Genomic DNA, 27769 nt, shown 5'->3' on the forward strand with positions numbered 1-27769 from the left:
GCTTCCTTTGGCCTCCTAGAGAAACCGCCACTGGTAACAACCACAAACAAACGGGTCAGCGGAAATACTCATGCACATAAACAGCGAGTTTGAACATGCATTTCGTTAAAAAAGCAAGACAGCGGTTGCTGCTGCAAAAGAGAGAGAATTGGTGTGGGAGAAAATTGCTGCTCGAGTCAATGCGTACGCATTAACAGTGTATTAATTTCATATTTAATCACAGTTAACTTATAATATTACTGGTGAAAACTGGAATTGTATTACACCTATAATTTCATTTAGGTGCAATCCGGCGGGCGAAAAAGTAAGCTATAGGTGTACTAATCCCATTCCTAGGCTGCAGCACCATGATCATTAACAGAACTATAATGTATAATCATTTATTTCTTTTTAATGGCTCTCACTGGTTTGTGTCCAGGGAACACTACAAAAACGTTTAAAAAACCATTTCAGAGCGAGTCACACTTTTCTGACGGTTCTGCATATAGTGGCTTTACTATTACAGTATGATCCGCTATTGTTATAAAGAAAACTGCCGTTTGCAAAAAAACGTAATGCGACACAAAGAATCTGCTGGGATGTTAATTAAAGCCTGTCCACGATGGTGGATGTTAGTGATATGAGGACGGATAAGGTATCTACATATCTAATGGACTGTGATAAAAAATACCTCTCAAATCGGTTATGTGGAAATGAAAATACATCTATGGTCGGGACTAAATCATCTCCCGACGTAAACTCTGTGAATTAATACAGCTTTTTCATCAACGGGATCGTCGACAAAAGGACATGACATGTTTGAGAAGAAAACGTTTTATAATCTGCCTAACATAAACCAATACGTTTTTTTATTCATGCAGATAACAAACTGCATTAAAATGCGCCTGATACAGACTGAATGAATGAATGAGGAAATGAGTTTCTCTTGAGGTTTTTTTCTCAGTTTCTCTCAGTCACAGAGAAACTCGAGGTTTCTTGAAGAAAACCTGCTCCCGACCAGGTTAGGTTCACAGACTCAGTTACCATAGTAACTGACTCTGAGGTTAAGTTAGCTCCCTTTCTGAAACGGGCTGGAGTTACCCCTCTCTCTCAGGTTTGATTAACCTCTCTTTCTGAAACAGAAAACCCAGAGTTTCCCTCATCTCAAGGTTAACAAACTCAGAGTTTTCACTAAACCTGCTTTCTGAAACGGGCCCCAGATGAGAAGGCGCCGGTGTTTTGATCCTGTCAAACGCAAGCTTCGGGAACTCGATATGAAGTATTTCATCCGGTATCCTTGCACGCTGTGCGTTACTGTTGATGGCAAACAGCGGCGTTTCAACTGTTGAAGAAGCTGAAGCTACCTTCATGTCCCCTTCGACTTCTCCTGGATAACGATTATCGGAGGTGAGGCTGATGATTGAGGCTTCAGCTAATAGCTTGTATCTCACAAGTTTAACTTAACGATATGAAGTCCAATAAACTGACTTTTTCTTTCCCCTTTACGGTTAAGGTGCTTATTTTGTAGTGTTGGTAACACTCTTTTTGTGTTTTAATTGTTGTTAGATGCAACAAGTATATAGTCGCAGTTGTCATTGTTCACATCCTGCTTCCGTAAAGATCATTGACATATATAAAATGGACCAACAGAGCCCCTTGCTCTGGACAGAGACCAGTGAAGGCTATTAGAAGCACTTTTCCAGTGATCACTTGCTCTACTGCGCAGCCGCCAGCTGACCGAGACAATGTAAATGTGACGTGAGCAACGTGTCTGAAAGTTGTAAGTCTTCTGGTAGCTGTGCCAAGAGAAATCTCAATCATTCCCAATCTTACAGAGACAGAGAGCGTAGGTATATGTAAGGAGATAACATGGGCACAGGCTAATTATTGCTAACTAAAATGCTAGTTAACATTAGCAATTAAACCTAAACAGCTAATGTAAGTCCAAACTGCCTGCGAGCTTATCCTGTACTATGCGGTAATTCCTCTACTATGCGACAGTAAGTCGCTTGGTTATGACACAATCGTTAGCCTATTTTTACAAAAACGTCTGCTACGGAGACATAACGTGAGGTACAAGGTAATAGAGCGTTTTATACATTGTCGTGTTTCTTTAGAAATGAACAATGGACAAATAGAGTCTTTAAACGCTTCAGATGTAAAGTTATTCGCTGTCAAAGTGACATCAAAATGAATGGCAGTCAATGGAATGCTAACGGCGGGTGATCACTTGTTAGCATCAAAATGGCGCCATAGGAGCTACACATTCCAGACGCTCGCTTACCCCCTTGGCAAAGATGACACTTCTTCTTCTGCTTTGGTATGTCACAGCCTTAGATAGTATTACTAGTGCCCCCTAGCTGTTAGCTGTTAATTTGAAATGTTGCATTTAAATTAGATGACTTTATTTTTGTTTTTCTGTTCTTTTTTTTATTAATGCAGACTGAGTCCTGAGTTGAATAGATGGACTTTATCATCATATTTTGGTTTACTCATGGAAATGCTCCGGAATATGGTGTCTGGGGCTGCTGGGTTGTCTGCTGGGCTGTTTTGTGTTTTTTGCTGGGGTTTTTCTGTATGTCTATGTTCTATGTGTGTATCTGTACTGCTCTAACTTATGAATTACGGAACCTTTACAACCCTGTATTGCATCAGTTTATTCAATCACTTTCATATTTATGTTTGATAAGTGACAGAAGGCCTACTACTAGTTATTTTTGCACTTTCAATAGATGATGCTAAATAATTAAAAATCATTCATTTAGGAGTCTTTTGCCAAAAATGTATTTACTTCTTGCATGGGTTGTTCTCCATAAAACTAATATTATTACATGGCTGAATCATGGCTTAACAGTAACATCTCAGATAACGAAATAAACCTCACAAATTTTGTCTTATAGAGATCTGACAGGTGCTCCAGGGGTGGAGGTGTGGCGATTTACGTTTCCTCTGATCTCGTTTCTGAGTTAATTATACCCACAATTGAGCCTCTACATTTTGAATGTGTCTTTGTTAAGGTAATCTTTCACGCAAATAAATGTTTATCTATTGGTATATGCCACCCTCTTCACCTGTAGAGTCTTTTAATTGTCTGACCGCTACTATTAATTCCATTTCCTGTAGAAATGAATTTATAATACTGGGTGATTTTAATATAAATTGGTTAGATAAGTCTTCTAACAAAGAAAAACATATACTTAATAGTTTAAATTTTACTAAATTAATTAATGAGCCTTCTCAAATCACCCCTAGAACCCTATCTTTGCTGGACTGGATACTAGTTACACACCCGAACAGAATCATAAGGTCTTGTGTTATGTCTGACTGCTTTAGTGATCACTCAATTGTCTACTGCATACGGAAAATCAAACTTCCTAAATTGCCACCAAGACTTATCAAAATTAGACAACATAGGAAATTAAATTTAGATGTATTTATTAATGATTTGATTGCTATTAAATGGGACAGATACCAATTAATACCAGATGTACAAGATGCATGGGACTTTCTGCATTCTGAGTTTATTGATGTTGTGGACAAACATACTCCCTGGAGAATTACAAAGGTCAAGGGTAAACATCTACCTTGGATCAGCCCCGAACTTATTAGTCTGTTTGGGCAGAGGGACAAAGCGTGGTCAACATTTCTTCAGACAAGGGATGGTGCTGATTGGGAAATATACAGACAGTTGAGAAATTTGAGCAAGACTAAAACTCGTAATGCTAAATCAAACTACTACAGAGAATGTCTCACTAGTGATTTTAAGAATCCTAAGCAATTTTGGAAAAAAATCAAAACCATTATTAATACATCAGATAAACACTGTATTAATCGAATAAGGGTGGCTGATACAATACTTCATGACTCTTTATCTATTGCCCAAGCATTCAATCAGCATTTCTCCTCAGTCTGTTCTAATTTATTACCTAGCTCTAATTGGACTACAAGTTCCTTTGGTAATACATCACCCCGCTGCAGTTCTTTTTCTTTTAGGAAAATTTTACCAACTAAGGTTCAGAATGAAATTAATTATCTAAATGTTAACAGTGGTGCTGGTCTTGATGGAATAGAAAACAGGTTTATTAAACTAGCTTCCCATATTCTTATGTATCCACTTGCTGATTTATTCAATATGTCTTTGTCGACATGTGAGTTACCAGCTATCTGGAAATGTGCACGCATCACACCACTCCATAAAACTGGAGATGTACCTGACCCAAACAATTATAGACCTATATCCATTATATGTTCTATTGCTAAAGTCTTTGAAAAATGTAATTATAATCAACTTTCGCACTATCTCACTACCAATAATATTCTATCACAATTTCAATCTGGCTTCAGGTCTAATCACTCCACAACTACTGCCCTACTTAAATTCACTAATGATGTGTTTTGTGCTTCAGATAATGGTGAACTCACAGGTGCCATCTTTATTGATTTAACTAAAGCTTTTGATTTTGTTGATCGTTATCTTCTATTAGATAAGCTCTATGATATCGGCCTCTCTGAAAATGCAGTTTTGTGGTTTAATTCATACTTGCATAATAGAAAACAATGTGTAGTCCTACAGGGAAGTAAATCAGATTTTTTGATTCAAGACAGAGGAGTGCCTCATGGCTCAACATTGGGACCAATTCTTTTTTCTATTTATATTAGTGCTGTCAAACGATTAAAATATTTAATCGCGATTAATCGCATTAATGTCATAGTTAACTCACGATTAATCGCAATTAATCACACATTTTTATCTATTCTATATGTCCCTTGATTTCTTTTTGTCCCATTATATTTTTTCGATTTAATGCTCTTATCAACATGGGAAAGTGGATCGGCTTGCTTTGTGCAAATGTTTTTTTTTAATTTAAAAGTAGTGTTCAATTTCACACTAACATTCTCACTTGGAACTAATAATCTGTCACATAATGGTTTCCCCCGACTCATTTCCTGTTTCTCGTTCTCCATAACCAACGTAAAATCAAGGAGAGGGTTAACTTTTCCTGCTACAGGTTTCCCACCGTGGTCAGAAAGAACAGAGGAGACACTTTGTTTCTCTAGAGTCACTACTCGCTCCGAAGCTAATCGCCGTGACGAGCCTACTAGCTACTAGAGGTGTGAATCTTCACTGGTCTCCCGATTCAATTACTATTATCAGGTCAGCAATTCAATTCGATATCTCGATGCATCACGATGCTTCAAAATACATTTTTCTATTAAAGCCATATAGGATATTTGACTTGAGAAACTTGCATTGTCAAGTGCAATGCCCAAGCTGCAATAAGTAACTTTAGACTGGAATGATGAAGTGTTTGGGTTCATTTCTTTAAGGTAGCTACCACGAAGGTTTACCTATTTTGGATTAGTCATATACCACCCTACTTTTAACCAGCAAATCTATTGAGCTGTAATGGAATAACTGACCTCAGACAACTCTTTAACAAAAAAAGGTACTGCTTACTTAACAATAACTTAAATGTATAAATAACATTTAGCCGTTAGATTGAATAACAAAAAAAAACAACACAAATCACACCCTTCAAATAGGCTAACTGCAATATTTCTTCAAATGATATTACACACAACTAGCTACCCCTTTACCCGTTTCTCTATCAGTTTCCACTAAAAACACTCCAGCTACACAAAATGATTCCTCCCCTACAGCATTTCAATGTAAAACTTACTCAAACCCTATTAAACCACTGCGTTAACACAAACCTACCCACGCACACACACACGCACACACACGCACACGCCGAGAGGAAAAAAAAAAAAGTTGCCGGCTCATGTGGACGTGCAGCAGCCAGCAGGACGTTATCTTCAGTGAAGCAAACACACAGAAATCCAACTTACAGTTAGCTGTTAGTCCCAGAAACACAGCTCAAACACCAAAACCAGTCACCAGCTACGACAAAGTCCTCCTCAGCAGGGAAACACGCTGTCGTCCTCTCCGGTCCAAAATCAGCGTCCTCCGAACCAGCAACTCTCCGTTAGCTCCGACTTTAGCTAGCTAGCTAGTCCGTTAGCTCCATTGGCATATGGTTAGCTCCAACTTTAGCCAGGCACAGTAGCACAACGTTTGTTCTAAACCACGGCTGTTAGACGGGAAAAGTGCCGTAGTGTAACTACACCTCTTCAGCTTCGTTATTCCACTTAGATCGTTTCCAAGCTAACTAGCGTCTCTCGATGTTTCTCAGTGTTTTCTTTCCTCTTCTCTATTTGCGATCCTCTCCACTCTCCCGTCTCTCCGCTCAGCCGTTTTGCGTGTGTGTGTCTGTGTTTGTTTGTGTGTCTGCCTGTCTCCGTCTGTCTGTGTGTGTGTGAAACGGGTTAGCTAGGCTACTGAGTGTTATTTTTCATTTGAATGTTTATGCCGCGTGGCCATAGTGGGATTCATAATTTTGCTTCTGGTCTAGCTAGATCCGAAAGAACGTTAATCCTTCCTTAACTGTGTATGCGTTAATCGCGCGATAAAAACATTGTCGGCGTTAAAATGGGTTTGCGTTAACGCCGTTAATAACGCGTTAAACTGACAGCCCTAATTTATATAAATGATTTACCATCAATTTTTAATAACTGTTCTGTTCAACTTTATGCCAATGACACTGTCATATATATATATATATATATATATATATATATATATATATATATATATATATATATAAACATAATCTACCACAAATTCAAGCTTCTCTTCATTCTGACTTCATTATCCTTCAACATTGGCTTTTACATAATAAATTCCTGCTTAACAAAACAAAGCCTATTATATTATCTTTGGTACCAGACAAAAACTCAAATCAAAATCTGGTTCCTGTGTAATAACCTGTAATGATGACTCTTCTCTGCATAAAGTTGATCAAATTAAATATCTGGATGTATGGCTTGATACTGAACTCTCATTCAAATTACACATCGAGGAAGTGTTATGTAAAGTGGAATCAACGTTTGGAATCAACGTTTTATATTGAGCTCGGAATTGCTTTACGCGCAGTGTTCGTATAAAACTTGCCTCTCAACTTATACTTCCAATGTTTGACTATTGTGATGTTGTATATCAAAATGCATTTAACTCAGACCTTGTTCCACTTAACACAGTATATAATAGACTTTGTAGATGTGTTCTTGGATGTCCTTATCTCACTCATCACTGTATAATGTATAATGCACTTAATTGGCCATCTTTAAGTATTAGAAGACACACTCACTCACACACAGACACACTTACTTATATTTAAATGTATTTATTTCAATTATCTTCCTTATTTAAAACAGTATCTTGTACCTTATACATCAAACTATGAAGTTCGGCACTCTACTCAACTCTACTTCTCTGTCCCGCAAGTTAAAAAAACAATTGGCAAAAGAGCTTTTAAGTTTAAGGCTCCAGCAGATTGGAATAATCTATATGTGGAAATAAGATAAATTTCTTTATTTGGTTTGTTTCAACATGCCCTGTCAGCTCACTTTAAGATAAACTGCCTCTGTTATTAAAGATGCATGTTATTTTTATATCTACTGTTTAAACCTAATGTTTATATTTGACTGTAGTTAGATGCTCACTCATACGCTACTGTTTACTTATTTACTTACTATTGGCCATCTTGGCCTTTTGGTTATTTTTAATGTATTGATGAACATTTGCAGGTGTTGGTGGTGTTTTTTTTTTGTTTTTTGTTTTGTTTGTTTTTTGTTTTGTTTAGATTTTTCACTTCTCTGTTGTTATGTAATTATTGTGTTATATGTTGGGACCCCCTCGAAAACGAGATGATACATCTCAAGGGGTTTATCCTAATAAACAAATTTGATCACACAATAGTTTGTTAAGGCTTGTTACTGCTTTAACTAATGGTAAATTAGACACCTTAGTTCACTGTTATTAACAGTTAGTCAAGGCTTATTACTGCATTAACTAATGGTAAAATAGACACCTTAGTTAACTTTTATTAACAGTTAGTCAAGGCATTTACTAATGGGAAATAGATGCCTTAGTTAACTATTATTAACAGTTAGATAAGGCTTTTTTGCTATATTAACTAATAGTAATATAGACACCTTAGTTAACTGTTATTAACAGTCAAGGCATTTACTAATGGTAAATAGACGCCTTAGTTAACTGTTGTTAAAGGGGTGATAGAATGCAAAACCGATTTTACCCTGTCATAGTTGAATAACGACAGTCCGGTGGGTAAATAGGACATACATAGAAGCTCAAAATCCCATTGACACATCTTTACTATGAAAATCTCATATTTTGAAAATGCTGCTGAAAACGGGCGAATCTCAACAAAGCTAGTTGCTTGCGTAAGCATCTCAAAATCCGGAACCTTTTCACGCCCATGGGTGTATTAAGAGAACGGTCACACCCCAACATTCACATAGGCTACACAACTGACCTGAGATCAGGTAGTCTTCTGAATCTAGGTCGCGCAGATCTCTGCTATTCCATTACAAAATTCACTTCTGAAACTTTTTTATGCGAGAAATCAACTATGTAAAGCTCAAATATGGGCCGTTTTACAAAAATGGATGGCTAATTGCAAATTTTGTCCGACTGTGGGTCGGAATTAAGCTGTGAGTTCCGTTACGGCTGGCAGCCCACAGCACTCCATACCCACGCAGTCACCGGTAACACCGCTAATGGACCACTAAACGCCGCTGCTCTGACAGAGCTTCAGGGCCTGCAGCTCCCCTATTCCTGCTAGCTAAATGCCCGGTGTGTGTGAGTGAGAGCGCGGTCAGCAAGCTTGTTACACCAGCAATCTGTTACCACAGGTTCCAGTTAATCTTTTAATGTGTAATTATAATGTGTTGAGTTATTTAAACAAACGATTGGGGAAATAAACGCCGCTTGTCCGCGAGTCTCATTGATAGAGCCTGCGGCTGGATGTAGCTCTATCAATGAGAGCTAGCTAGCTAGCCTCCTCTTAGAATTCCTCTGGAATTCACAAATATTCATTAACTTGAAATCGGACACCGTTGTTAGCTTTATAAGACATTTAGTTAGATGTTGTATACGTGGCGTGATGAAATTCAAACTGTAAATATACTCGAATTGCGCCGAAAAGGAAGCTAACTATCCGTGATTTGTAGCTAGGATTGAAGGGACAGTCACAGTCTTCACAAATATTAACTTGAAATCGGACACCGTTGTTAGGTTTATAAGACATTTAGTTAGATGTTGCGTAAGTGGCGTGACGAAATTCAAACTGTAAATATACTCGAATTAACGCGAAAAGGAAGCTAACTATCCGTGATTTGTAGCTAGGATTGAAGGGACAGTCGCAGCTAATGAAACACTTTGTCTTCACAAATATTAATTAACTTGAAATCGGACACCGTTGTTAGCTTTATAAGACATTTAGTTAGATGTTGTGTAAGTGGCGTGACGAAATTCAAACTGTAAATATACTCGAATTAAGGCGAAAAGGAAGCTAACTATCCGTGATTTGTAGCTAGGATTGAAGGGACAGTCACCGCTAACGAAACACCTAGTCTTCACAAATACTCATTAACTTGAAATTGGACACCGTTGTTAGGCTTATAAGACATTTAGTTAGATGTTGTGTAAGTGGCGTGACGAAATTCAAACTGTAAATATACTCGAATTACGCCGAAAAGGAAGCTAACTATCCGTGATTTGTAGCTAGGATTGAAGGGACAGTCACCGCTAACGAAACACCTAGTCTTCACAAATACTCATTAACTTGAAATTGGACACTGTTGTTAGGCTTATAAGACATTTAGTTAGATGTTGTGTAAGTGGCGTGACGAAATTCAAACTGTAAATATACTCGAATTACGCCGAAAAGGAAGCTAACTATCCGTGATTTGTAGCTAGGATTGAAGGGACAGTCACAGCTAACGAAACACCTAGCTAGTCTTCACAAATATTAACTTGAAATCGGACACCGTTGTTAGGTTTATAAGACATTTAGTTAGATGTTGTGTAAGTGGCGTGACGAAATTCAAACTGTAAATATACTCGAATTAAGGCGAAAAGGAAGTTAACTATCTGTGATTTGTAGCTAGGATTGAAGGGACAGTCGCAGCTAACGAAACACTTTGTCTTCACAAATATTAATTAACTTGAAATCGGACACCATTGTTAGCTTTATAAGACATTTAGTTAGATGTTGTATAAGTGGCGTGACATGTGTGTAAAATGTGGTAAGAGATTGCTGGTGTAACAAGCTCGCTGACCGCGCTCTCACTCTCACACAACGGGCCATTTAGCTAGCAGGAAGAGGGGAGTTGAAGGCACTGGAGCTCTGTCAGGGCAGCGGTGTTGTTAGTCCCTGCTGTGGGCTGCCAGCCGTGACGGAGCTCCAAGTACCTCATAGCAGGCCGGGGTCTGTGAAGGAAGGCAGGCCGGGCGGCGAGGCAGCACCGGTGGGCGCCGAGGCAGCACCAGCGGCTGAACTCCAACACACAGTCTTACCAAATTTGCAATTAGCCATCAATTTTCGTAAAACAGCCCATATTTGAGCTTTATATAGTTGATTTCTCGCTTAAAAAAGTCTCAGAAGTGAATTTAATAACGAAATAGCCCGACAAACAATGTATAACTTTGCAGTGTCTGAAATATGAGGCCTGCTGCCGAGTCTCCCATGTGTTGTATGTAGTTTGCTCAAACCAATCAGCGCGTAGCTCATTCTGAATATTCATTAGCATACCATATTTGGAAGAAAAGCTCTTGTTCCAAATAGAGCCATATTCACAGGGTAGTTAACCCAGTAAGCACACATACGTCGGCACGACGTATGCAATTGATCGCTTCGTCTGCAATTGATCGCTTCGTCTGCAATTGATCGCGGGTCATAAAGAAGAATAATGAAGCATCGTTTATTGAGCGTCTTATTATGATCACAATCTATACATCGCAGCGACGTATTAACTATGTCGGTGAGATGTATTAAAAGTTCCTCAGTTGTTCACGTGTCATTTGGAAGAATCGTTTATTGAGCGTCTGGACGTCTTATTATGATCACAATCTATACATCTCAGCGACGTATTAACTATGTCGTTAAGATGCATTAACAGTTCCTCAGTTGTTCGCGGGTCATAATGAAGAATCGTTTATTGAGCGTCTGGACGTCTTATTATGATCAGAATCTATACATCGCAGCGACGTATTAACTGTCGGTGAGATGTATTAACGGTTCCTCAGTTGTTCGCGGGTCATTTGGAAGCATCGTTTATTGAGCGTCTGGATGTCTTTACTGTACACACACACTGTTGATGTGATGGACAGTGAATCTGAATTCTGCCCAGCAACATATTCGCGCCACAGTCGATAGAGGAAGGGGGAAAAAAGTTGCCAGTCTATGAAGGGTTAGGATGGAGACTGCTTCTTTGCTGCTGTCAAATACCATGGTAAGCACTATTTCATCTTAACGTAACGTTAATACAAATATTTCGACGTTTTCGCATGTGGAAGTTGGTGTTCATCAGACTAATAACAAGATATGTTAGTAAGTTACGCCATGTCATGGTTTAAAGTAACTTTAGAGCCGTTAGATCAGGCTAACATCGCACTAGCCGCCCTTTTTCACATTCATTTAAAATTAAAATATCCGTGCTCTAGCTAGTTAGCTTGCTATATGTACTAATCTGACTGAATCTGAATGTAAAGTTAACGTTAGCTGCTATGTCAGTTGCAGTACATGCCAGTAACGTTAGCTAACGTGAGGCTGCTATAGCTAATTGAACGTTACCCGATATCCCTTAACGTTAATTTTAGCTAGCTAGCTAACAGTAACTGAGTGCCGCACCTCAGTCATACTTTGCTCATATCGGTTAATTTGATTTTTTTTTTGGCTTTAATGGAACTGAAATCTCAACAGGGAACATTTAAAGCATCATTTTACATCAAAATGTAGCTAGCTAAAGGTAAATTCAGCATGTAGCGTTAGCTAGCTAGCTAGCTAATCTGCCAACTAACGTTAAATCATATTTAAAAAAGGTGAAGAGGTTCAGGGGCCGTCTAATGGCAGGCTAATGTTCGTACTTATTACATTGTGATTGTAATATTTTATTTTTACCCTGCTTATTATCTAAATGACACTATGTAAAATTAGTTTAGGACAGTTTAGCTAGTAAGACTGTGGTTCGTTTCTGTACACTCGGCATTAAATCTGGTTAACAACTGATTTTGAAAATGGGGTTGGGAGTGCCAACGGTCATAAAACATCAGTTATTAGCTAGATGGTGCCCCGTTTTCGTGGGCTAACGTTAACCTTCAAAACACTAATGAGCATCGTCACCTGTTACCATGATTTTCTTGCTGATATATCACTAACGTTGATTAATTAAAATAAAAACAATTTACCTGGCAAGCTAGCGTTAGCTTAATGTAGTTACTGTCCAGTCACTTAACTTTAAGTTTTACTTTTTGTTGAAGCTAAATTGACCATAAGCCTAACTGACATTAGCGGTTTATAATCGGCTTTAACAGGGACTAAACACGTTCGATGGACATATTGAATCACATTCGACTTTGAGATCAATACAATTATCAATATCACAATAATTTAATTGGTATATTGCTTTTTTTTTCCGTTAGAACGATGTAGCTATATGTGTGCATCTGTAAGATGTATGAAATACGTTGGAACGATGTATATATGTATATGTCGCGGAGAGAGCGGCTACATGTCGTTGAAACGTAAAGCAGCAACGTCCCGGGGACGTCGTGCCAGTGAGCAAACGAGCAATCTACTACGTATTCCCGATGAATTTGGATTACATCGCCAATACATCGTGGCAACGTATGTGTGCTTACTGGGAAGGGCCTAATAAAATAGCATTCGGGCAATTTTCAGCCCAACCAATGTTACATACCCCATTAGGAGACCTTAAGGAACAGTGTAAAATACCCTATATAATCATTCTATCACCCCTTTAACTGTTAGTCAAGGCTTAAAGGTACAATATGTAACATTTCTGCTTTAAAATGTCTAAAAACGACCATACCTATGTTATATATTTGTATGAGTTGTGGTCTTACACTATCCCAAATGTTTCCACCAAATGTCAAACCCAGAGAAATCTGTTATTTTATTTTCAGACACGGCACGTTTCCTTTAGTCGCCCGTCAGTGGCGTCATATAACCTTTCACCTTCCAGTTACTCTAACTTCTGTCAGAACACTGGCACCAAGATGATACATTCAGGAGTAATTGTAAATCGTTGTATTGTAAAAAAAATACTTGTAACCGTAATACTGCTTTTTTTTGCCATACAGCATCATTTTGTGATTAATTACATCCCACTTTTTATCACAGTAATACAACAGAGACCTTATCTATTTTGTAAGTTCAATATCGATACCAGCTTAACGTTACTACAATGTGCTAACGTTGATGCTAATGCTTTGTGGGTAACATTATGAGGTTACAACATCGTTCAACACGCTAATAGTTATTTTTAGTATGACTGTTTCGACCACAGCAAACAGGACTGAGCTAACCCACGAATAACTTCACTAGTAACGTTAACTGTATAGATAGACGATTAATCTAATGCTAATTTAGCCAGCTAGCACACCCCGGTCTGTCTGCCTCACTCTCCCGGCGCAGAGAGACTCAGTCGGGATGACAGCTGACAACAGCCCCGAGACATATGGCTAGCTAGTTACCGTTAGCCCCAGTCAGCTATCAGCCAGCTACTTTCATTACAGCAACCCCCCCCCGGCCAGAACTTATCTCCAGTGCCTGGTGCTTACGACGCTAACGGCAGTTTAATTAAACTTCGGGAAACAGACTATATCAGACCCAGCACCGAGTCACAACAGCGGCCATCCATAGCGGTAGCTACATGTCCATAGCGCTACCGGTGTATGTGCCGAAAATCTCCTCCCTGCCGAATTTCTCCCCCCTTCACGTTTAGCTGTCTTTACGGTTAGCTAAATTAGCACCAAAACGAAAAGTTAAGATTACTGAAAGGCGAAGGGGAGATAATTCCAGGCAGTTGGGAGATGTTCTGCTGCTGCAAAACAGGCATCGAACGTCCTGGCTCGCTGTCGCGGATATTTCCCCGGCAATCCCCACCCACACCCGTCTCTCAGCCTCGTTTAGTAGCTAGCTAGCGTTACAACAAACCCCGTCCACCCCGGTGTTGAAACCATCCAAAAGGTGACATTGATATGTGAAATATTTTGTGTTTTAGCTGCTGGCTACTGTTAGCTTGCTGGCTCACTAGCTAACTGGTCAGCTACAAATAAAAATCTAATCAAGAAAAACGTAATTATGTTGGGGAAAGTGCAGCTATTTTATTACAATAACATGAATAAACGTTACTAAACGTAACGTGAATAAACTTGAATGGGTAAACTCGTCCGTGAACTGATGCATTCTAACCGGCAGCGAAGGTGTTTAACACTAAAACTCCCATAATTCCACGCAACTTCACAACGTCATCAAAAGTGTAGTTTTACCGTCCATTGTTTTGGTTGAGAGACCCCTAGCGGCAGAAAGTTACATATTGTACGTTTAATATTGCATTTACTAATGATATAATTGACACTTTAATTAACTGTTGTTAACAGTTAGTCAAGCCTTCTTAATGAATTAACTAATGGTAAAATAGACACCTTAGTTAATTGAGATTAACAGTTAGTTAAGGCATTAACTAACGGTAAATAATGCATGAATTAATACCTTAGTTAACATGAACAAAAATAAGCATTGTTAATAAATGTTTAATAGACAACGTAATTAACGGTTAATTAATGCTTGTTAATGTATTAAGTAATGCCAATTAATGTAGCCTTATTGTAAAGTGTTACCAAAAAGACAGTACAGAACACAAACCCCACAATAGATACATACAATACAACACAACAATACACACACACAAGACACAGACCAATACAATAAAGCACAATAAAACTGAAAGGGCCAGATCATTCATGACTACATGACTGCTCCCTCTTCAAAAACAGTTTCAGTTGAAGTTTATAATACTTGTTGGATGCTCCACGTGTTACTAAGCTTGAGCACGTGGGAGAGCCTGATTATGTAGGCATTTATAGATGTTTAAGAGTTTAAGATTTGCTAATTTAACAAAATGATAAAAAGTAATTAATTAAAAATAATTTTCAACCTGGACCCCATTTCCCCATGTATTTGTGTAGACTGATGTGACCAAAAATTTATAAAATTGGTGTAAAATTACCATTTAACATATTTAACTTATTAAGAACATGGCAATCTTATTTGCTTTCTGTCCAAAATTTGATCTATTCTGGGATAGGGGAGAAACGCTCTTGCTTTGTTTGTATTTCTTTAAACCAATCACAACCGTCCTGGGCGGCACTAAGCCTCAGATGCAGGGGTGGAGCCATTGCAAAATAGAGAGCGGAGACATCATGTCAGACTTACTTATCTAAGCACTGTACATCCGATAAAACAGACTAGTACCAACACAACTCTCTCACCCACACACACACACACACACACACACACACACACACACACACACACACACACACACACACACACACACACACACACACATAATACCTGTCCCAGCTCCACCATTAATTCACAGTGTCTTTGAATTTGTCCCAGTCTCAGATAGATGTCTGCTGCTTCTTTCAGCCTCTCCTCTTTACTTGGAGCTCCAATGCCTCCTCCAAATTTAGACATCTTGACTATAGTGAGCTCCTGGGCTTCAGACTGAAAGAAAAAGAACAAATGGAAGTACACAAATCAAAAATAAACTATTGCAACCCAAATACCTCCTGTTTGAAACATCTTGAATAGACTTCGGTTAAATAGAACAGAAGAACATTTTAAAATATTAGAAAAGGAGTTGGGACTATTGGGATAATTAGTTTGTGGATAAGGGTTAGCTAAAAAAAGCCAACTTGTATCTGCAGTTGCTGTGCACGGTAGTACATAAACAAGCAGGTTTGAATTGTATAAAGATAAACTGTGAGAGACTAGAGAGACCTCTACACCAACAATACCAAAAATATTTGGCTTCAAAAGCAGGAGAGGGGACATTCTATAACGCTTAACGTGAAAAATCTTAACGTAGTTTAATGTACCTAAACAACAATCAATGATCACGGGCACCTGGTTAGCTCACCTGGTAGAGCGGGCACCCATATATAGAGGTTTACTCCTCGACACAGCAGCCGCGGGTTCAACTCTGACCTTCGGCCCTTTGCTGCATGTCATTCCCCCTCTCTTTCCCCTTTCATGTCTAAGCTGTCCTGTGGAAATAAAGGCCTAAAATGCCCAAAAAATAATCTTAACAAAACAATTAATGATCACCAAATTTCTCATGGCCATATATTGTCACGAACACTTAAGTCTGTCAAAAAAATGATCATCACACGCCATCTGCTGCTGAAACTCTCATCCATGCATTCATTACATTAAGACTTGGTTATATGGTCTCCCTTCATCTGTTTTACAAAAATTGCAATACGTTCAAAACTCTGCTGCTCGCCTCCTCACCCACACCGGTTCAAGACAACACATCACCCCTGTCCTTCAACAGCTTCACTGGCTCCCTGTACAACAGCGCATCCATTACAAAGTTCTACTCATCACCTACAAAGCTCTCAATAATCTGGCCCCTCCATACCTCACAGACCTTTTACAGCACCGCCGCCCCTCCAGACGCCTTTGCAATAGCTGCCCCCACTCTCTGGAACTCACTCCCCATCCACATCAGAAACTGGGACTCACTGAACACCTATAAAGAACTGCTCAAAACAAATTAGTTTCAATTGGCCTATCCATAATTTACAATAATCACTCATCTTGTTTGTTTGTTTGATTCTTTCTTTCTTTTGTTTGTAAAGCGCCTTTGAGTTCCATGTAAAGCGCTATATAAAACTTATGTATTATTATTATTATTATTATTATTATCAATGGTGAAGATTGATCGTTGTTTATGTACATTAAACCACATTAAGCTTTTCCTTACAATAGCCTCAATGAAGCAGAAACACTTAATGTCAGATAACGTCCATAATAATTGGACTTTGGGTTAAATGTTTTGACAGTTTTCAGTGGTTATGAGGAACAATATGAGAGAGAAATTTCGTGATGATTGATCGTTGTTTAGGTACATTAAACCACGTTATGCTTTTTCACATTAGGACTTATAAAGTCCATGAGAACCGTGTAGAGTCAACCCACAGCCACTCCGCTGCCCAGCTGAAAATGTGAAGTAGAAACGCCTAATGTCAGATAACAATAAGCAATAAGCAATATGAGAGAGAAATTTGGAAAATCATTGTTTAGGTACATTAAACCACATTAAGCTTTTTCCTCGCCATAGGCGCCAATGGAGAAGAAAACGTTAACGTGAGATAACTTCTATAATCATTGGATTTCAGTTTAGGTTTTTTAACAGGTTTAAGTGTTCATGACAAGATATGACCATGAGAAATTTGGTGATCGTTGTTTAGGTACATTAAACCACGTTAAGCTTTTTCACGTTAAGCGTTGTAGAATGTCCCCTTTTTCCTCCTTGAGAGAAAGTGCCCTTTTTTCTGGATGCATGTTTTGTTTTTTATTAATGAATATAGCATATATATATTTCTGTTTGCACACAGCTTCCCTGTCATTAAAAAATCAAAATATGAGATTGGGAGATGAGACTTTGTCGATCTCTCTCTCCCTCTCTCTCTCTCTCTCTCTCTCTCTGTGATGCAATGTGAACACAGACACACACAGAGATGCAGTCCCTTCCAGCTCCTACCCCAGAAAGTTTTTTTGGGCTTGTGTGGCGGTAAGTGGTGATGAACAAAACACTAAGCAGCCAGTGCCTCGAGTTTATAGCTACTGTAATTACCCAAATGACAAAACAAATAGTTAACTTGCGTCTTGCTAACATGCACGAGCTACTAGCTTACGTAATAAGTTAGTTAAGGTTTAGCTGAGGCATCATGGACCTACTACTAACAGCTAAAGTAAAATCTGCGTCTAATAACGTAATCACAATCGTCACATTGATATGCAAATTAGGTGTTAACTATTTAAAATGAACTAATTTGCATAGGCTACATTTGACAAGGTACTGCAGGTGAACAGGATAAACAAAACAACTAAACATATCAGAACTTCTCAAGTTAATGAGTTAAGAGTCTTTTTAAAATAAAATTTTCTAAATATGTATTTTGGAAGTTTTATTTCAATTAGAGAAAAGGAAGACATAGGCCAAAATCTCTAATTGAACAAAACATGAAAAAAGTGTCATTACTGCATTAAACAGTAACTTCATCATTTTGATCGTAGGCTCCTCATCTAATTATAAGTGTTTTTTCATTATTGGTGCAGTGTTTTTTCCTGTAAAATTAACAAAATTGCGGCAACAGCCTTTTTCAGTTTAGTTTGTAGATTTTTGTTGAGATTTTTTATAAAAAGCTTTTTTGAAGTGTTATTTATTCCAATAACACCAAACGAATTAAAATGATTTATTGCCATTTGCAAAATAAACAAATTCTTAGTGAAACTATGTCCCTCTCCTTGGTGCGGTCACCTATTCTAAATATATACTTGAAACTAGTAGCATCGAAAACATGCACACTGTGGCAGAGTTTCCTGTGGCAGCTGTTTATGATTAACCTGGTGAATACTAAAAAGTATCTGTGTGAACTGATTATTTTGTTGAGTATTTATTAAATCTATAGATTTTGCGTACGGGAAATAAGACAAATTGGTAAGGTATTCAAAGTCACTTTCTATTATAAAATATCACCAATAAAAGACTCTAAACCAAGAACTACACAACTGGATATGTTCCAGCAGGAATGTGATCTAAAATTGGGGAGAAATTAACAACATGTAGCATGTAGCTACATGTAGCACTGGAATTACTGTAAAGTAGCAAAATCTCCAATAATGCATCTTAACCAAAAAACTACGCAATCGAACATGTTCCAACAGAAATTTTATCCGAAATTGAGAAAAAATAATTAACATCGAGATTACAGGTTTCCCTGAAGTTATAGCAGTGTACTGTGTGTAAAACAAATCTTGAAAATAACAACACCTACAACACAAAGATGTTTTTTGATTTCAGCTCAGCATTGAATACAATCTCCCACATGAAACTGATGAAACTAGATATTGGACTTCACACCTTCACACCTCCCCCACTGTATGTTGAACATGAGACCCCACCAGGGCTGTGTGCTCAGCCCCCTTTTTTTTTGGGATACATTTTTTATTATTTTTTAGCACCATAAATATCTGTATCTGTATACAGATATACAAAAACAAACAGATATACAAAACAAATTCCACAATACGTGCCAGGTAATGTCAAGTGGTGCATAGAACAGATGAACACAAATTGAACAAGAACAAGAACTCCCACTCCCAGCCAGCGTTGAGCTATCATTTTCTTAGTTGCAGTTGAGTCAGCTAGCCAAATCTTCCCCTGTCTCTCAAGCAGGTACATTAAGTAAGAAAACAATCGGGTCAGTAGGGATTAGATATCCTATCACATCAGATATTATTGATGTTGTTTTATGCCACAACTGTTCACACTCCCAGACCATATGTAGGAAAGTTCCAGTTTTTTCAGGTTGACAGAATGTACAAAAGGGAGTGGGAATGGCTTTCGAGACGTATCTCTTCTGAGGAGTCCAATATGTCCTATGGCATATGTTGAAGTGGATATACTGGTGATTTGGGTTCTTGGAACAGTGGAAAATGTTGTCCCAAACTGTTTCTCAATTAATTGTGTTCCCCTCAGGGCACAGCACTATTGGGAGTTCTCCTATGGATATTTGCATCAGTTTAGCTTACATCTTGGACACTAATGCTCTCACAGGAAAATCAAAAAAACCATTTAATTACTGGGTGCGCCTCAAGACTGTTTCCCCATGGCACTCCATAACATTTTAGGGATGATCTTAAGCGCAGATAAAAGTAGAAGGATGTCCTGGGGACCTCAGGTGTTCAAAGCTCAACATACCTTTCTCATTGAATAGCTGGTCTAAAGTATAAATACCTCTGTCACTCTACTGCTTACAAGCAAAGGGTTTGTTACCAGATAGTAAGTGTGCATTGTGCTATATTGGGCAGATTAATGCCACTTATTGGTGTAGCGTAGTTGCTCCTCCACCTGTTTAAAGTTGGTCAGTGTGTTGGTGATAATAGGGCCATGGGCCAGCATACACTTTTCTGGACACACACCTGCAAAGGCAAGGTCTTGCAGTCTTAGACTTCCAGTGAGGTTTTGCTCTATTTCTCTCCATTGAACTGTAGATGAGGGGTATATCCACACTCTGAGGGCCCATAGCTGAAAGGCTCTGTGATACACTTAAGGTTAGGGAGGGCCAAGCCTCCCGTGTTTGTGGTACGTTGCAGGGTAGAGTATTTTAGCCTAGGTTGTTTATTATTCCAAATATACTGCTGAATTAAGGTATTGAGTTTCTTCCAGAAATGTATTGGTGGGGGTAGGGGGATCATTGTACTTAAGAAATTCACACAAGGAACTATGTTCATTTAACATTACATTACAGATTTATTTTGCCTTATGGCTTGGGCTAACGGTTCAAGAGAGATTGCAAACAGCATGGGGGAAAGCGGGCATCCCTGTTGCGAGCCCTGCTCAATGGGAAATGGCTGAGAATGCAAGCCATTGGTTGAGACTATGACCGTGGGGTTCATATATGAAGTACGCACCATGTCAATGAATTTGGCCCCCAAACCAAGCCTCTCCATTACTTACCACAAGTAATTCCACTCTAGGCGGTCGAAAGCCTTTTCCGTATCCACTGATAAAACTGCTGCCTTTGTTGGGAGGTTTTTGGCTTCTTCTATTACATGAAATAGTACATTGTCTGCAGCATGACGCTTTGGTATAAAACCTGATTGGTCGGGGTGGACTAGCTTCTCGATAAAGTGCAGGTTTAGTTCTTTTAGGAACTTCTGGCACTGTGTCGGATCTGGGTTGCAGGAGGACTCATACAACTTTGAATAGACGGATTGAAAAGTGGCGCTGATATCCTTAGGGTTTGTTGAGATAACTCGGTCTGTGCGGATGCTATTGATAGTAGCTCTGGATTTGCTTTGTTTTAATTTCAGAGCAAGCAATTTGCTTGGTTTACAGCCATTAAAATAATAATTTTACCTTACTCTGTGCATTATGAACTCAGCTCTCCTTCTTAGCAAATCATTCAGCTCTGTTCGACTTGTGACTATGTGTAGATTTAGAAAAACAAGTCTTAAGAGACTGCTCTAAAGATTTACAGCGTTCTTCCAACTCCACAATCCTTGCCTCTCTTTTCCTCTTCAAATTGACCGCGAAGATGTGAAATCTCTAATAAATCCTTTAGTTGCCTGCCAGATAAATGAGGGGTCAGAAACTGAGTCGGTATTGATTGATATAAACTCAGCCAGTTTGGCTCTAAATTCTGAATCAAAAGCTGTGTTCTGGAGAAGATTAAATTGCCATTTCCTAGATCTTTCTCCTAACATATCACAATGGAATATGGTTATCAGCACATTGTGATCAGACAGAATTGCTGGTTCTATTGCTATCGTGTGGAACATTGCCTTAAGCTCACTGGAGCACAAATGCGGGAGTGGGTGAGGTGACATGTGGAAAAGAAGGGTAGTAGGGTTGTGCATCCTCCACATATCTGTAAGATAGTGGGATTCCACAACTGCTTTAAACATGTCTGATATATGTTTTTGGGCTTTTTTGTGATCTATCCTGATTTAAATCTAGTACTGCATTCATGTCTCCGCCTATAATTAGTGAATATTCATTGAGAGAAAGCAACATTGGTTAGGCGCGGGAAAAAACTTTCATCATATTAGAAGGTGCATATACTGAAATAGAGGCTATTTTCCTACTCCTTATCGTGATACATATTTAAGATATTCTGCCTGATAGGTCTTTACTACTTTTGTACGGTGAGTGCGCATTTCCGTGACAGCAACACAATGGAGTCCTTGGTTTTGGTATCATCACAAGAAGAGGCAGCAACCTTGAAGTATTTACTTTGTAGACAATTTACATCTCTTTTACGTGACTCTTGTGTAAGCGCCACATCTATGTTTTTCTTTCTTAAATAGTCCAGGAATTTAACTCGTTTGATCGGCCCGTTTAGTCCCCTGATGTCAACCGAAAGGATTGAAAGCTCAGCCATCTTCAAAATTTACACGCATGCATGTCTTGAGTACCAGTACTATTCACTGATAAATTTGTAGCAAAGGTGGTAGAAACATCAAAAATTAAAGCTGCAAGCAGCGTTGGATGGGCCCTCACGCCTCTGCGTGCGTCGCGGTTACTGGTGGACGCCGCTCCTTGCGACCGTATATTTGCTCGGCACTCAGATACTGCAAATTGTCAACAATGAAAAGGGAACTCCCTGCTGAGTTCAACGATACCTCACACAAGACTCTACCTTAAATGGGTCACCAGTTTTAAAAGGGGGCATGGCCAAAGCATGGGGATCGGGGCAAACCTTTACCAACAAAAAGGAAGTCTTTGCTGAGTTCATTAATACCTCACATAAGACTCTAACTTAAACGGGTCACCAGTTTTGAAAGGGGGTGTGGCTTAAGCATAGGGGGTGGGCCAAACCATCGCCAATGAATAAGGAACTCTCTGCTGAGTTCAATGATTCCTCACACAAGACTATACCTTAACTGGGTCACCAGTTATGAAAAGGGGCGTGGCTTAAGCATAGGGGGGCGAGCCAAACCATCACCAATGAATAAGGAAGTCTCTGCTGAGTTCAATGACACCTCACGCAAGGGTCTACCTTAAACGGTTCAAATGTTATGAAAGGGGGCGTGGCCTTAGTAAGTGGGCGTGGTTAAAGTATAGGGGGCGGCTTAGTATCACATGTAGACCACACATTATAAGTTTCATGTAAATCAGATGATGTTTGTCATATAAGGTGCATTTCCTGTTGCCAGCAGGGGGTGCTATGACCAAAAGTCAATATTGGCCTGTATATGTCCTCAGTATATGTCCTCTGCGGAGTTCAATGATTCCTCACACAAGACTCTACCTTAACTGGGTCACCAGTTATGAAAGGGGGCGTGGCTTAAGCATAGGGGGGCGGGCCAAACCATCACCAATGAATAAGGAAGTCTCTGCTGAGTTCAATGACACCTCATGCAAGGGTCTACCTTAAACGGTTCAAATGTTATGAAAGGGGGCGTGGCCTTAGTAAGTGGGCGTGGTTAAAGTATAGGGGGCGGCTTAGTATCACATGTAGACCACACATTATAAGTTTCATGTAAATCAGATGATGTTTGTCATATAAGGCCCATTTCCTGTTGCCAGCAGGGGGTGCTATGACCAAAAGTCAATTTTGGCCTGTATATGTCCTCAGGCCTGAGGACATATTTTGTGAGAAATTTCGGGCAGATAGGACAACGTACACTCAAGTTACATCAATTTCTTTGTTCATCGCTAAACACTCAAAATGGCCGCCACACCACGCCCACGTGTTGAGATGGTACAGACCAAATTTGAAGTCCATCGGATGAAATCTCTAGGAGGAGTTCGTTAAAGTATAGCACCTTGACTTTTAGGCCTACTTCCTGTTGCCACTAGGAGGCACTATGACTTTGAGTCTATTTCGTCCGGTAAATGTTCTCAGAGTTAGTCTTATGAATCCTGAAAAGTTTCGAGCCATTTGGGCAATGTACAGTCAAGTTACACCCACTTCCCGTTTCGATGGCGAAACGCACAAAATGGCCGCCCCGCCACAGCCATGCCCTATGACGAAAAGTTTTTCTTTTAATAATTTTTCATCTTTAATGTCTTAAGATGGCACAGACCAAATTTGAAGTTGATTGGATGAAATCTCTAGGAGGAGTTCATTAAAGTACGACATACGACACAGTAATACGACATGGCCAAAATCGCACTAATTTTCAAAATTCAAAATTTAATTCAAAATGGCGGACTTCCTGTTGGGTTTAGGGTATGGCTCTAATGACGTTTTTTGTACGTCTTGACATGCTATGTGTATATATGTGTACCAAGTTTCGTGAGTCTACATTAAAGGGGTGATAGAATGCAAAATCGATTTTACCCTGTCATAGTTGAGTGACCCTGCCCGGAGGAAGCCCGGGGCCCCCGTCTGGAGCCAGGCCCAGACGGCGGGCTCGTCGGCGAGCGCCTGGTGGCCGGGTTTGCCACGGAGCCCGGCCGGGCACAGCCCGAACAAGCTACGTGGCTCCCATCTCTCCAGCCCATGGGCCCACCACCTGTGGGAGGAACTGCTGGGGTCGGGTGCGCTGCCACATGGGTGGCAGTGAAGGTCAGGGGCCTCGACGGACCAGACCCGGGCAGCAGATGCTGGCTCTGGGGACGTGGAACGTCACCTCTCTGTGGGGGAAGGAGCCGGAACTGGTGCGGGAGGTGGAGCGCTACCGGTTAGATCTGGTGGGGCTTACCTCTACGCACAGTCTCGGTTCTGGAACTGTACTCCTGGATAGGGGTTGGACTCTTTTCTTCTCCGGAGTTGCTCAGGGTGTGCGGGCGCGGGGGGGGTGGGGATACTAACAAGCCCCGGCTGACGCGCCGCGCGTTGGAGTTTACCCGGGTGGACGAGAGGGTCGCCTCCCTACGCCTGCGGGTTGTGGGGGAAAACTCTGACTGTTGTTTGTGCATATGCACCAAACAGGAGTTCGGAGTATTCGGCCTTCTTGGAGACCTTGGTCGGGGAGTCCCGCAGGGCCAGTGGGGGAATCCATTGTTCTGCTGGGGGACTTCAACGCACACGTGGGCAATGATGGAGACACCTGGAGAGGAGTGATTGGGAGGAACGGCCTCCCTGATCTAAACCAGAGTGGTTGTTTGTTGTTGGACTTCTGTGCTAGTCATGGATTGTCTATAACGAACACCATGTTCGAACATAGGGATGCTCATAAGTGTACCTGGTACCAGAGCACCCTAGGCCGAAGGTCAATGATCGATTTTATAATCGTTTCATCTGATCTGAGGCCGTATGTTTTGGACACTCGGGTGAAGAGAGGGGCAGAGCTGTCAACTGATCACCATCTGGTGGTGAGTTGGGTCAGGGGTGGGGAAGACTCTGGACAGACCTGGTAAGCCCAAACGTGTAGTGCGGGTAAATTGGGAACGTCTGGAGGAGGACCCTGTCCAACGGACTTTCAACTCGCACTCGGGCGGAGCGCTCCTGCATCCCTGTGGAGGCTGGGGGCATTGAACCAGAGTGGACAATGTTCAAAGTTTCCATTGCTGAAGCTGCGGCGAGGAGCTGTGGTCTTAGGGTCTTAGGTGCCTCAAGGGGCGTTAACCCACGAACACCGTGGTGGACAACCGGTGGTCAGGGAAGCCGTCCGACTGAAGAAGGAGTCTTTCCGGGATATGTTATCCCAGAGGACTCCGGAGGCAGTTGCAGGGTACCGGGAGGGCCCGAAGGGCTGCAGCCTCTGCCGCGGAAAGAGGCAAAGCAGCGGGTGTGGGAGAAGTTTGAGAAGACATGGAGAAGGACTTTCGGTCGGCACCAAAGTGCTTCTGGAAAACTGTTCGCCACCTCAGGAGGGGAAGCGGGGAACCATCCAAGCTGTGTACAGTAAGGATGGGACACTGTTGACCTCAACTGAGGAGGTAATAGGCGGTGGAAGGAGCATTTTGAGGAACTCCTGAATCCGACTAATAACGCCCTCTATGTTAGAGGCAGAGCTGGAGGATGACGGGGATTGTCGTCGATTTCCCGGGCGGAAGTCACTGATGTAGTCAAACAACTCCACAGTGGCAAAGCCCGGGGATTGATGAGATCCGTCCAGAAATGCTCAAGGCGCTCTGGGTGTGGAGGGGCTGTCCTGGTTGACACGCTTCTTCAACATTGCGTGGAAGTCTGGAACAGTGCCAAAGGAGTGGCAGACTCGGGTGGTGGTTCCCCCTTTTTAAAAAGGGGACCAGAGGGTGTGTGCCAATTACAGGGGTATCACACTTCTCAGCCTCCCTGGTAAAGTCTACCTGCAAGGTGCTGGAAAGGAGGGTTCGGCCGATAGTCGAACCTCAGGTTGAGGAGGAACAATGCGGATTCCCGTCCTGGTCGTGGAACAACGGACCAGCTCTTCACTCTCGCAAGGATCCTGGAGGGGGCCTGGGAGTATGCCCAACCGGTTTACATGTGTTTTGTGGATTTGGAGAAGGCGTATGACCGGGTCCCCCGGAGATACTGTGGGAGGTGCCGCGGTGTGTGGTGAGGGGGTCTCTACTCAGGGCCATCCAATCTCTGTACGACCAAAGTGAGAGCTGTGTCCGGGTTCTCGGCAGTAAGTCGGACTCGTTTCAGGTGAGGGTTGGCCTCCGCCAGGGCTGCGCTTTGTCACCAATCCTGTTTGTAATATTTATGGACAGGATATATCAGGCGTAGTCGGGTGGGGAGGGGTTCGGTTCGGTGGGCTGGGGATCTCATCGCTGCTTTTGCAGATGATGTGGTCCTGATGGCATCATCGGGCTGCGACCTTCAGCACTCACTGGATCGGTTCGCAGCCGAGTGTGAAGCGGTTGGGATGAGGATCAGCACCTCTAAATCGGAGGCCATGGTTCTCAGCAGGAAACCGATGGAATGCCTTCTCCGGGTAGGGAATGAGTCCTTACCCCAAGTGAAGGAGTTCAAGTACCTTGGGGTTTTGTTCCGAAGTGAGGGGACAATGGAGCGGGAGATTGGTCGAGAATCGGGCGCAGCGGCGCGGTATTACATTCCATCTATCGCACCGTTGTGACGAAAAGAGAGCTGAGCCAGAAGGCAAAGCTCTCGATTTACCGGCCGTTTTCGTTCCTACCCTCACCTATGGTCATGAAGGCTGGGTCATGACCGAAAGAACGAGATCCAGGGTGCAAGCGTCGAAATGGGTTTCCTCAGGAGGGTGGCTGACGTCTCCCTTAGAGATAGGGTGAGAAGCTCAGTCATCCGTGAGGAGCTCGAGTAGAGCCACTGCTCCTTGCGTCGAAAGGAGCCAGTTGAGGTGGTTCGGGCATCTGGTGAGGATGCCCCCGGTGCCTCCCTAGGGAGGTGTTCCAGGCACGTCCAGCTGGGAGGAGGGGCCTCGGGGAAGACCCAGGACTAGGTGGAGGGATTATATCTCCAACCTGGCCTGGGAACGCCTCGGGATCCCCCAGTCGGAGCTGGTTAATGTTGCTCGGGAAAGGGAAGTTTGGGGTCCCCTGCTGGAGCTGCTCCCCCCGCGACCCGACACCGGATAAGCGGACGAAGATGGATGGATGGATGGATGGATAGTTGAATAACGACAGTTCGGTGGGTAAATAGGACATACATAGAAGCTCAAAATCCCACTGACACCCCTTTACTATGAAAATCTCATATTTTGAAACTGCCTCTGAAAACGGGCGAATCCCAACAAAGCTGAGTTGCTTGCGCAAGCATCTCAAAATCCGGAACCTTAAGAGAACAGTCACGCCCCAACATTTACATAGGCTACACAACTGACCTGAGATCAGGTAGTTTTCTGAATCTAGCTAGGTCACGCAGATCTCTGCTATTCCATTACAAAATTCACTTCTGAAACTTTTTTATGCGAGAAATCAACCATATAAAGCTCGAATATGGGCCGCTTTACGAAAATGGATGGCTAATTGCAAATTTTCTCCGACTGTGTGTCGGAGTTTAGTGCCGGTGTTGGTGCCGCCTGCGGTTGCTACATCGCGCCTGACCGCAGTGTCAGCGAGCTTGTTAGCCCGCAATCTTTACCGCAGCCCGCAGGTTCCAGTTAATCTTATAATGGGTATGTGTGTTGAGTTATTTAAACAAACAATCGGGAAAATAAACGCCTCTTGTCCGCGAGTC

At 41.3% G+C, this 27769-nt stretch overlaps 1 protein-coding gene across 1 annotated transcript in view; it reads right to left on the bottom strand.

Moving 5' to 3' along the window:
* wdr17 (WD repeat domain 17) overlaps positions 1-27769 on the bottom strand; it is a 248789-nt gene that overhangs the window by 70381 nt on the left and 150639 nt on the right. Inside the window, exon 20 of the mRNA XM_039802786.1 lies at positions 15504-15659. Within this exon, the coding sequence (XP_039658720.1) occupies positions 15504-15659 (156 nt within the window). The remainder of the gene's footprint in view (positions 1-15503; positions 15660-27769) is intronic.

Source organism: Perca fluviatilis, chromosome 1 (genome assembly GCF_010015445.1).
Source record: "Perca fluviatilis chromosome 1, GENO_Pfluv_1.0, whole genome shotgun sequence".
Taxonomy (NCBI): domain Eukaryota; kingdom Metazoa; phylum Chordata; class Actinopteri; order Perciformes; family Percidae; genus Perca; species Perca fluviatilis.